The 12,221-nt window shown below is 50.6% G+C and overlaps 1 protein-coding gene across 2 annotated transcripts in view; it reads left to right on the forward strand.

Moving 5' to 3' along the window:
- Bdh1 (3-hydroxybutyrate dehydrogenase 1) overlaps positions 1-2,386 on the forward strand; it is a 33,191-nt gene extending 30,805 nt beyond the window's left edge. For both annotated transcript variants that reach the window (XM_021645122.2, XM_021645121.2), the window contains exon 7: positions 288-2,386. In XM_021645122.2, coding sequence (XP_021500797.2) covers positions 288-757 — 470 coding nt within the window. In that variant the 3' untranslated portion in view covers positions 758-2,386. The remainder of the gene's footprint in view (positions 1-287) is intronic.
- Positions 2,387-12,221: the final 9,835 nt, after the last annotated feature.

Genomic DNA, 12,221 nt, shown 5'->3' on the forward strand with positions numbered 1-12,221 from the left:
GTCCCAAGGTCTTGGCAACACAGGAATGAACAGGATGCAGCCTGTAGTCTTTAAAAGGAAGTTCATCCTTTCGTTGACTTTATCCTTAACAGTGTCTGTTCCTTCCTGGGACACGCCTTAGGCAGGGTGGTCTCAGCCTAGGCTGAACCCCAGCTATCCCCAGGAGAGGAGAAGTTGTGATGGACCCCCTACCTTCCTAGGCCGGGCCTGTGGCAGAACCCTTTTGAAGTCTCTGTTCCCTCTATGCCTGAGTCAGGCGAGCAGTTGTCCGCCATCTTCTTCCGCAGGCCGAGTCGTTAACATCAGCAGCATGCTAGGCCGCATGGCCAACCCCGCCCGCTCACCGTACTGCATCACCAAGTTTGGGGTGGAGGCTTTCTCCGACTGCCTCCGCTATGAGATGCACCCTCTGGGGGTCAAGGTCAGCGTGGTGGAGCCCGGCAACTTCATCGCTGCCACCAGTCTCTACAGCCCCGAGCGTATCCAGGCCATTGCCAAGAAGATGTGGGACGAGCTGCCGGAGATCGTTCGCAAAGACTACGGCAAGAAGTACTTCGATGAGAAGATCGCCAAGATGGAGACCTACTGCAACAGCGGATCCACAGATACGTCCTCCGTCATCGACGCCGTCACGCACGCCCTGACTGCCGCCACGCCGTACACCCGCTATCACCCCATGGACTACTACTGGTGGCTGCGGATGCAGATCATGACCCACTTTCCAGGCGCCATCTCTGACAAGATCTATATCCACTGAAGAGCCGAAGAGAGGTCCCTGTGGCCTCTGCCAGGGAACCTGGTGGGAGGGAAAAGGATGGGGGTGGGGGGGTTTCACACAGTTACGTTTTGATTAACCCTTGTGGATTAACCACTGTCTTAGGAAGACCTATTGTAGTATTAACCTGACTTGTTCAACTTGGTGAATGGTTTGGGCCTTCACAAATGTGGGGGCACAGGTGGGTGGCCCTAAACCCCAGGGCCAACATGGTGCTCCTATCTTATCTCGAATTGATTTTATACAGAGATATGTGGGAAATGTCTTTATATTGAAACACAGGTTATTAGAATAGAAATCCAAAATTATTTTTAAGCCAAAACATCCAAAGTATTCATCCCATTTGATCCTTAAGCAAGTCTCAACGAGCAAAAAAAGAACAGATTTGTGCGTGAAAGAGTTTGCAGATAACGGAGGACGCACAGAATACCTCTCTCTCATTGCGTCCATGGGGTCCCATCCGTGTGCTGGCTTTGCTGTGAAAGCTGGTCGCATTTGGGACCCAAGGGTCCAGGAACCCTCTGATCAAGTCTGTGTCTTCTCTTGAGCCACTCACACCAGGCGCCATTGGGTTTCTCTGTCTGTGGCTCTGTGTGACCGGTGGCCGCCATCCAGTGACTCTCAGCCGGCTGGGGGCGGGGAATCTGGAGATTTCCAGCTGAGGCTTCAACACCCTCTCTGAAGACTCAGGTTAGATCTGGGTGGGGACGCTGTCTGGCTAAGAGGGCATTTGATTTCGCCTAGGACAGGCTTGGGGCTACAGGCAGACCAGTGGTGCCAAGGCTGGGCCTGAGACACTTCCCCAGCAATGGGTCTAGGTGCCTGCTTGTCTTGAGTGCTCACTCGGTGCTCCCAAAACACACACCCACTCCATGGGACTTCAGGGTGGTCCTTTCTACTGTGAACTTCTTTTTCATAAAGCAGAGACGCTGCTAGACAGCCTGTACTGCCAATCAAGGCACCTTTGAATTTAAAGGCTGCTTGTCTCTGAAGTTGCCCAGGGCCTGGGTGTTTGGCTCCAAACCAACGTGTTCCAGGTGGTGGCAAGCCCTTGGGCAGGGTGTTAAGTGCCAGCTTTACGCATCTTTAACAATCATTTGTGCCTCTTGTTGCAAAGTCTAGACCTGCCACTAGAGGGAGCCCTGCCTCCTCGAGTGTTTGACCACATACTGGGCCGCTGCCTGGGAACAAAGAGAATCAAAGCCCCCTTGGAAACCGATCCTACAGCTGTCTAGCCTGAATCTGGAGCCCAAAGCCAGGAAAAAGCAAAGGAACCTGGGCAGCTACCAAAGGGTGCAGGCAGTGCTGAGGCAAAGAGAGTGCCACAGGGAGCAATTTCCCCCTGCCTTTTGGGAATTTGACCCCTGTTGATTCAAACCGGGATGCCCTGTTCCAGCCCCTGTCTTCAGAGCAAGGCGGATAGGGCCTGGGAGGGAAGGAAAGAGGGAGGCAGGGCCCCAGGGCCCACAGAGGGACTCCTGATGACTTGTGTTACCTAACAGCCGGGTGCTTTTGCACTGCAGAGCCTGCCTCCAGCTGGAGCCTTTCTGTGGCATTTTTACGTCTTGGGAGAATTTGTTTTCATGCTTAATAAAGAGATTGGTTGTAACACTTGCAGAGTGCCTGGGAAGTTACACCCATCCATCACTGACAACTGGAAGAGAACCGGAGGCGACACATACTTGAGTAGCAATGAACTGAATGCCAGAGAATCTGCATTGGGGTCCTAAGCTGCAAAAGACGACCGCCTGCTCAGGCTGTTCCAGTTTATTTTATTTATGGTTATGCTGGCCCTGATCTTTACACTCTTTAATCCGGCAGCCCAAGGTTGCCAGGCATGGTGGCACATTCATTTCGTCCCAGCAATTTGGAGGCAGAGGGAGGCAGATCTCTGTGAGTTCAAGGTCAGCCTGGTGTACAGAGTTAGTTCCAAGCCAGGCTGGGCTACACAGTAAGACCCTGTCTCAGAAAGGAAAAGCCCAGGGTAAGCTCTCTCTAGATAATCTCAATGGTAATTCAAACCTGTGTCAAGCCTGCTTGGACACAGGAACTACCTTTGATCTTTACGAAACAGCCGAGGTGGGCAGATCATGGGTGGCTCCCATTTTATAGGTCATGTAACTGAGGCCCCAAAGAGGAAACTGACTCACCCGGCATCAATGGGTGGGGCAGAGTTAGGTGAACATGTATTTTGTGTCTTGTTGTTTAATCCCCCACCAGCGGCATGCTCTTATAACTGCCGGGCTGACCACAATGGCCAGGAGCCTAGCATTTTTTTCCCCTACTCCTTCCCTGTGCCCCCTTGAGGCAGGGAGAGGCTGTGGCAGCATAGACTGGCTGCCACCTGCCCAGACCTCAGTTGATACCACAGGCAAGATGAAGGAAAGTACTGAGGACAAACCTTTGAGTGGGGGTAGGGAGTGGGGAATGGGGGGCGGGGCGACTCAGGTTGGGTTTAGCTGGGACCCCTGGCCTGCTGCAGCCACCAGGAACCCATCTTTTGATGGCCGGACATGGACCTTTTCAAGACTCTTCTGCTTGCTAAGTCAACATGCCCTAAGCCTGACATTACACCCCAAGGCCTTGAAGTTGTGTGAGCAGCAGACGGGACAGCCTGGCCCTGCCTGTCACAAGCCGCTAGGGCTGTGTATTGTGAGGTCTTCTGGCTTCCCGCCTTTCAACCCTGCTCTCCAAATCTGTGAGCACCCTCCTAGGACAGGTGAGCAGGCAGACTCTCCCAGCCTCGGGAGCCAGGTAACAGCCAGACTCCTGTGTCCCGGTGCCAAATATACCTACCAGCCAGTTGCACCTTCTCTCACCCAGTCCTCTCAGCCGCCCGGGGAAGGTAGGCAGGCAGGGTGGGGTCAAGATCTATTTTATGGATAAGGAAACAGGCTTTTCAAACCAAGTCTGTTATCACATGAGGGACGGGGCCGACGGGCCAAGCCTGAGCTCACCTCCAGCCCAGAGCCGGTGATGCATAAAAAGCAGGGCAGATGGTAGCAGGATCTAAAATAAGGAGGGGAAAAAAATACCTCGATTATGTAACAGTGAGAGGAATCTTTAAGCTCATGCACAGTAACCACCACAGAGCACGGCCACACAAACCAGCTCTCCCCTCCCACCCCCTGTGGCGTTCTCATCATGGCTCCCTGGGAGACTATGTTGTGGGGGGATCCACCAGCGACCTTTCGGCAGGCAGCCTGCTTTTTCAGGGGCTACACTGTGCCTAGTGGGCATTTCAGAGGCCCCTGGAGCCCACGCCTCTAGGGGCTTGGGACAGTTAGTCTCAGTATTAGTCAAAGAGCTCGAACAAAGAGAGACGGGAGGCATCGGAGCCCTGGTGGCAATTACCTACCCAACCCCAGGGCCTAGAAAGCCTTCCTGGTATGCTCAGGCACGAAAGGGTGGTGATTCGTGAGTACCAGCTTCAGAGGCATAGTGCAAGCATCCGAGGATGGGGACCATAGTTTGGACAAGCTCTTGAACCCTGCTATCGATGGGGTCCATTACCCGGGAAAATCGTTGGTTCAGAAAGATTTGTCCAAAGACTGAGCTAAACTTGCCTCCTCCACCTCACCTCCTTCCTTTGGCACCTGGCTCTGACCCAGACCTCCACAGAGCAACTGAAATATTCCCCATACTCTCAATATTCAGAAGTGGCTAAGTCAGCTTCAAGAGGCCAGGTGCCTCTTTTGGCAAGATTTTCATCCACCTCACTGTGTGAATAGGAGATTTCAGCCATGATTATCCCGTTCCTTGTGTACCCGGATGACACATTCTGGGCTGGGTGGCCGTCCGAGTTCCCTTCAGGCAGCCAAGAACTTTTCACCTCTGGCGAGGTGCCGACAGCTGCTCACTTGCCTGAGCCCTCGCCACGGGGCTGTCTCCCATTCATCTTCCGTGGCGAGCAGGTTATGAATGGTGGGGGAGTATTCTGCCCATTTTGCAGATAAAGGAACCAGGGCCTCCTCGGGGAGGTGGCATGATTTATGGGAGATCACAGCCAGAAAGAGAGAGTGCCAAGACAAACCCAGCATTCTAGTTTCTGTCTCTAGGACTCCTTCCTAGTCCCTTGGTCTCCCCAACAGGACCCTAGATCTGGGACAGACTTAACTCAGTGATGGAGCGGTGGTCAAAGGTGATAGCATTAAGGCCAACTTCTTCCCAGCCCACAGTTTGCAGAAGGCAGAGTGGAAGGGAGGCTGAGCCTTCCCTCTCTCATGGCACATTCATCACCACATTCAAGGTATTGTCTAGTGGCCCTGCCCTGATGTGAGGGTTGTGAGAGCAGAGGCAGGAAAGATTGCAAAATGGGGCCCAGGGCCATTTTGCCTCCACAGTATTGGATATGTATCAGAAGGGAGGGGAGGAGGAGGGAGGAAAAGAGAGAATGAATGAGAATTCCAGAGATGCTGGGGCACAGAAATTCTTGGACTGTTCGCAGTGAGATTTAATTAGTCTCACATGTCAGGCTAGTCTCGCTTATCAAATTAGAGGTGAACTTAATTACATCCCCTGGAGTAACCACACTGAGCCGCTCAGAAGGAGGGCAGCCCGGCTGCCTTTCTCAACTTCCAGCTGTAGCCATCACTTAAGGGGTGGTTTGCTCTGCAGAGGCCTCTTTCCTCCTTTTGTTGTGCTCTGCAGAAAAATCTTGGTTCAGAATGTCTGGCCAAAGTTGTGCCAAAGGGATGCAGGACCACCATGAGAAACAAAGATGTGCCTGATCTCGGAAGCTAAGTAGAGTGGCACCTTGTTAGTACTTGGGAGGAAAAACAACAACAACAACAACAAAAACAAAGATGGAAGCCAGGCTCTGCACTGCAGAAAGGTGTCAAGAGTTCAAGGCCAGCCTGGCCTACAAAGCAAGACGCTGCCCTCCACCCCAAGGGAAGAAAAGACAAACAAAGAGCAGGCATGATGGAGAAAACACGAAAGTTGTAGAGATGCAAGGGCATTGTCCCGGGAAAAGGGTAAAGAGCAAGTCCCGCCCCGTCTCTTCTTCAGCACTCGGGCAGACGGGGATAGAATTAAGAGCTGTCGTCAGACTGCAGGAGCTCCTGGGTGAGATTTTACTACGGAGTTCCTAGTCATGTGGGCTGTGGTAGGCATAGGGTGGAGAGACTGAACCACTTTAGGAGCTATTTGATGCTCCGCAGAGCCTGGTTGCTACAATGCCACCAAGAGTGTGGAAGTACCTAGGGAGGTTGAGCTGACCGCAGGTGCGCCCTCTGAGAGGCTGGGTTTCCAGAGGGCCCAGCCTGAACTTGGGGACATAGCATCTTTAAAAGTACAGTAATTTGGGGAGTCTTGAAGAATTGCAACACCAGGAATAATTGGAAGTAGTGAGATATCCAGGGGCTGTTTGGCTTAAGTAGGATCTCAAAAGCCATCCAGCCCCTGAGTCCAAGGCTAGCTGCATATGAGTCTCCCGGGAAACTGGCTCAAACAACCAAGAAACAAAACCGAGTCATGTCTGGGGATGTGGCTCGGTGGTTAAGTACTTGCCTAGCATGTACAAAACCCTGGCTCCCACACTGGCACCACAAAACACAAAGAAATAAGCAAACACCTACAGCCAGTAGACGGAGTGGGCCCAGGACCTTAATTCTTCAAGGTAACTCCAAAGCACGGCTAGGAAGCAGACGGTTGGAGTTGAAGGGGTGCTGGGCTATGTCACTGCAGTAAAGATCCAAGCAGTGCGTTTGGGAGGGACAGAGGTGACATTCAAAAACCAACCCTCGCTCCATCCTTTGTGCCTTGGAGACCTCTCAGCTCTGGGCAGCCCAAAAGCCATAAAACTCCATATTCTGGAACATTCTAAGATTCCCTCAGAGTCCCTGGGGTTTGGCGGAGCAGGGAGAGAGAGTGTGGGCTCTGTCTTAGTTATTCTTCTACTTCTGCGAAGACACACCATAACCAAGGCCACACTTAGGAAAGAAAGCATTTAACTGACAGCTTTCTTGATGTTTTAGAGGGTTCCTTCGTGGGAAGGAAGGAAGGAAGGAAGGAAGGAAGGAAGGAAGGAAGGAAGGAAGGAAGGAACATTATCTTATCATTATCTTGGGAAGCAGACAGCCACAGCACCGGAACAGTAGCTGATAGCTTTACATCCTGATCTGCAGGCAGCAGGCAGAGAGGGAGACACAAGGTCTGGTATGAACTTTTGAAGTGTCAGAGCTCCCACACAAACACCTATAATACCCCTCCTCCAACAAGGCCACGCCTCCTAATCCTTCCCAGACAGTTCCACTAACTAGGGACCAAGCGTTCAAATATATGAGCCCACGGAAGCCATGCTCATTCAAACATCCACATCTCTGAACAGAAGGAATATACCTTGTCGTCCGCCACCTGGGTTTGAAATTAAGGAAGAACTTAAGTTCTATGAGAACCTGTCTGCAAGCTTCTAAGAGCCACAACCGACTGTTCAAAAAAACCTTGCATGTTTTCTAATCGAACGAACTTCCCAGGTGAACAACAATGAAACGAGCAAGGAGATCGGGGGCATAGAGTATTTTGCTCCCTAGGGCCAGGTGGTACAGCCTCCAGAACTGAAGCTCATCCACCAGCAACTCCACAACCTTGAGCCTCCCTATCAGCCCTTGATTTTCAGTCTTACACATTGCAGGGAGCCAGTCAAATCGGCAGCAAACTTGTCTTCCCAGCCCGGCCCTTGCTGAGGTGATATAAGTCCTTCGGAGGGTTTCTATTTCTGTGGCTAAATACCATGACCAAAAAGCAAGCTGGAGGGGAAAGGGTTTATTTGGCTTACACTTTCACATCGTAGTCCATTACTGAAGAAAGTCAGGACAGGAACTCGGACGGGGCAGGTACTGGAGGCAGGAGCTGATGCTTGCTGGCTTGCTTACCAAGGCTTGCTCAGCCTGCTTTCTTACAGAACTCAGGACCAGCCCAGAGTGACACCACCCACAGTGGGCTGGGCCCTTCCACATCCATCGCTGGTTAAGACAATGCTCTACAGGCTTGCCTACAGCTGATGCTATGGAAGCGTTTTCTTAAGTGAGGTTCCTTCCTTTCAGATGACTATAGCTTGTGTCAGGTTGACATAAAACTAGCCAGCACAGGGACTGAGGAAAAGATAAAGACTTGGGTGCCTCCTGGCTCTTCCTCCCCCCCTTCTTTACTGTAATAACATTCAGATACCTGGCAGCCAGCTCACTCAGAACCCCAAAAGTCTGTTTCTGGCTTGGGGCTCATGCAAGTATCTGTGCTCATGGGTAGGAGCCACCTGGAGCTCTCTGTGAGGATGAGCAGTCTCTGATTTGACTGCTACCACCATCTGGCTGCCAGAGCTCTGAGGAGCCAAGGAGGAAGGCTGGGGCCTAGACCGTGAGGAGGAGCTTCCAGGAGTTCTATTTCACCGCATGTCCACTTTGTTTTTCAGCTAGCATTTCCATGCCTAGAAAACACCCTGTCATTTCCTCATGACACCAAGGAAGCCTCCAGTGGATTCAACAGTGCCGTAAACTGTCCCCATTTCCTACCCTACATCCCACGGGGAGCCTGTCCTTGGGGTGTGTAAATGAGCCCTAAATGAAGCAACCACTCCCTCGCCTCTGATGGGGTGTTCTGTGCCCCCATGCTGAGCCCCCCCCAACCTGGCTCTGAAGTGCGCTTTCTCATTTGTCTTAACCACTGATTTATTGTGTGACTTTGGTCACATTCCATCTGTGTCCCCTCTCTGACCTTTGTTTGCCTGTGCACACAATAAATAAGTGGCTCTTCTGTGATTGCTCAGGCGTGCCTGATAAAGACGTTCACTTGTGTTGAAGAAAGGGCCCTACTTTAAAAAGAAGGAGGAGAGGAGGAGGAGGGGCCTAGATAATTCACAACTGGGTCAGAATTCGGATGAGTCTCCTAACTAACAAGCCAATCTCATTGAAGCAGATTTTCAATTGAGGTTCCCTCTTTTTTTGGGTAATTCTATTTTGTGTCACATTAACACGAAACAAACAAACAAAGCCAAAAATATAATATCAACCAGCACAGGTATAAAGAGTCACACTGTGGTTTGGGAAAGAAATACTTAGTCCCTGTGACCTATGGGTACCCCAGACATTCATGAGAAGCAGGAGTCCAAGAAACCTGAGTTAGTGTTAGCCAGGTAACTGTCCCTCTGCTGAGGCTGAATAAGGGCAGGGCAGACCTTGGTCAGGAGACTATTTCCTGTGAAGTCTCAGTTTCCTCTCCAGTGAGATCTGGCATGGGATGAAAAGCCATTACTTTTGAACAACACATGTTACGATCACCAGGGAATACACACAAACTCCCGATCCTGGGGCTTCACCCCAGGCCCAGGGATCAGCTCTGGGGGTTGAGAAGCCATGGGAACCATGCTGTGAAGTTTGTCCCTGTGGCCCGTTGACGTCTGAGACCACAAGACAAGAGGCAAGGTGGCCCGTGTGTCTTTCCTGCTCTGTCATCCTCTCGGAGGCACCAGGAAGCATGGTGGACGCACTCTGACTCCTGTGATTTCCTCTGGTGCTTCAAGCCTTCGTGTACACTCACGGAGGTGGGTGAGCGCTCAAACAGATCCCCGGTGTGCAAATTCTTCAGGAAAAGAACAACAAGTTCCACACCAGGAGGCACAAGGCCAGGAACCAACCGTGGTTGTCAGGCTTCCACGTCATAGCTACTTCCTAGGCCCTCGGTCGGAATGAATCAGTGACCTATGACTCTACGACACATCCCAATGAAAGGGTGGTTTATCCATTTGCAAACTTCAAATCCCAAACACACCTCCCCCTTCTCATTTTGACGGAGACCTTAAACTCCGGGATTCCAGCATGGTCTTGTCCACTCTTGGGTATCTGCGTGCTTGGCACCCCTGTGCCTAGTACCCGCATGCTTGGTCACGCGGAGTCTGCTGACTCCCAAATTAAGCAGAAACCAATTCTGGCTGACTTAAGCAGAGAAGGAAGTCATTTATTAGAGAAAATTGGGTGGCGTCAGGACTGATGATTGGAGAACCTGGTTTGGAAAAACAAGTAAGAGTCAGTTCTGGATGCCTCTGTGCCGTAGGGATTCCCCAAAGCTAAAACGGCGGGTCTCGAAAAAGGGTAAGTGTTTACTCATCCAGATGAAGTAACCCGAGAGGATCCGAATACCAGGGAAATGTTAGCGAATTTTGGTGTGGCGGACGCTAACAACTGCATTTTCCCATTCTTCTTTTATCGTTCCAAACGTGTGTGTCCCCCATCTGAGACCCTCTCTTTTTTCCACTCACTTATTCATCATAAGGCTGTCACCCGGTATTCTGCAGACAGACAATGGATCTGTGAGCATGTGCCACTGATTCCCGACTCCCCCCTTTCTCTCTGCACCCTCCCTCTACTCACACACTGACACGCTATCCTGTACTTCCCCCAGTGCTTTCTCCTTTCCCAGAAAGGGGGCACTTGGCATTCAAACCACCCACCGGGAATGCATTTTATTTTCCGATCACTTTTTTCCCTCATTGAACTGAAGGACAAATTGTTTACCAGGTACTGGTGAGTATGCCAAGTGCCAAGGGATAGGAAAATGCCTTCCTGGAGCTTAGAATGTGGTTCAGGGCACAGCCTCAGGCAAGGAATTAGACACCTGTCTCATTGCTCACTGTGATCGATGCTATGGAGGAAAATGTAAAAAGAATTCTTGAGCAATTTAGATAAGGTAACATTATGGGGTCTCAAAGGATACCTTGGAAAGTTGATGTTTAGGTTAAAACACGAAATAAGAGCAAGAGTAAGAGGGAGGAAGGGGGAAGGGAAGAAGGAAGAGAGGAAGGGAAGGTGGGTTCTGGGGAGATGCGACAGTATATGATTGGATTCTGAGGGAGAGTGAAACTATTTCCTCCAAGAAATCAAGGAAAGCAGAATGTGTAGCGTTTCTGACATGAGTGTCAAGGGAATCTGGCCTTGTGTTCAAGGCTAGAGAGGCAGGCAAGGGCTAGGTGTCCGGAGTGCTGGCCCCACACACAGCTTTCTTTTAACTGTTGACAATACTGTGAGGAAGAGTTGGAGCCTGCAGGAAGATGAAGGCTAATGAGGAGTCCACATGAGAGATGATAACTTCCTCGGACTAACAACAAGCAGTCAATAATGAACCCAAGAAAGCAGATTCAAAACATATTTAGGAAATTAAATTGGCAGAATTTGAGAATAAAGGGGGAAAAAAGCATCTCAGATGACTGAGGTTTGTCCCTTGGGCAACCATGTGGATGGAATTAGAGGAACTCTCAATGCCTGCTCCTCACGTTTCCCCATGGAGGGACTCTTATTAAGTAACACCCCTGTCCTCCGTCCCCCGGCTTTTTGTACTGTTTGTATGCTAGGAATGAGGGACTGGGCTGGTGTGACTCAGAGCCTTCTGGGTCCTCTAGTCACCCCTGACTGCTTGCTGAAGGCAGCTGTGATAAATTTGCTCTATAGGCAAAGAGCTTATTGGGGCCTGGTTTACCAGTAAGTAGAGGCTTTCAATATGGCATCATAGCCTGTCTGGCCAACCAGCCTCAAACTATGGTTTGGCTGGAAATGAAAAGGAGGTGTCATCTTCCTGATCACCCTCAAATCTAGAGGGGACATTTGGCAAAGGTGATTTTTGAGGAAGAAACCGTGAATTTTCACTTTGGATCCCTTCTTCTAGACAGTTCAGTTTTTTTTTTTTTTCCTTAACTTTGTCTTGAATGTCCCATTAAATTAGTAATTCACATGTTTAAGGCTGAAGATCAATGGAGGATGATTTCCTAAGTCACACTTGTGTCTCCACACACAGAAGCATCCTCAGAATCTGACACACACACACACAGGAAAGAGGAAAAAGAAAAGGAATAGCTTAAGCCAGCAAAGGTGCTTCAGAGGGTAAAGAAGCTTGCCTCACCAAAGGTCCCTCAGATTTGGAGCGAACTAAGTGACAAGTTATTATCTTGGGGCCTGAAAGGTTTACAGTTCAGAGCTTGGTGGGGGTGGGGTGGGGAATACTGAAGAGGACTGCCCTTTGAAATAGGAGCTTTATTGAGGGCGATATTAATGTCAAGAGAAGAGCGATGCCGGAGATAGCAAGGTGGGGATGCTGAGGAGAGCTCAGGCACAAATGGAAGCGTGGTGGTGTCTTCTCATGGGTTTTAGAGAAAGGGGAAACTTCCGTACCACACAGCTGGTGAGTAGTTCACAGCATTGCCTACAGCCTGTCCCTGAGTTCCGGGTGGTGGCAAAGGGGAAGGGAATCTTTCATTGCCAGGTTGAGAGGAAGGTATGTTAGCGTGTGACTGAGAGGGTGTCGGGGAGTCGGGAGGAAGGACACAGTTAGTCAAGGTGTGTCCAATGTACAGGTGGAGGCTGTGACAACTACTGGTGGCCTTCCGAGGACTTAGAACAGTGGTTCTCAACCTGTGGGCTGCAACCCCTTTGAGAGTTGAACAGCCCTTTCCACAGGGGCC

This window comes from Meriones unguiculatus, chromosome 17 (genome assembly GCF_030254825.1).
Source record: "Meriones unguiculatus strain TT.TT164.6M chromosome 17, Bangor_MerUng_6.1, whole genome shotgun sequence".
In the NCBI taxonomy this organism is placed as follows: Eukaryota; Metazoa; Chordata; class Mammalia; order Rodentia; family Muridae; genus Meriones; species Meriones unguiculatus.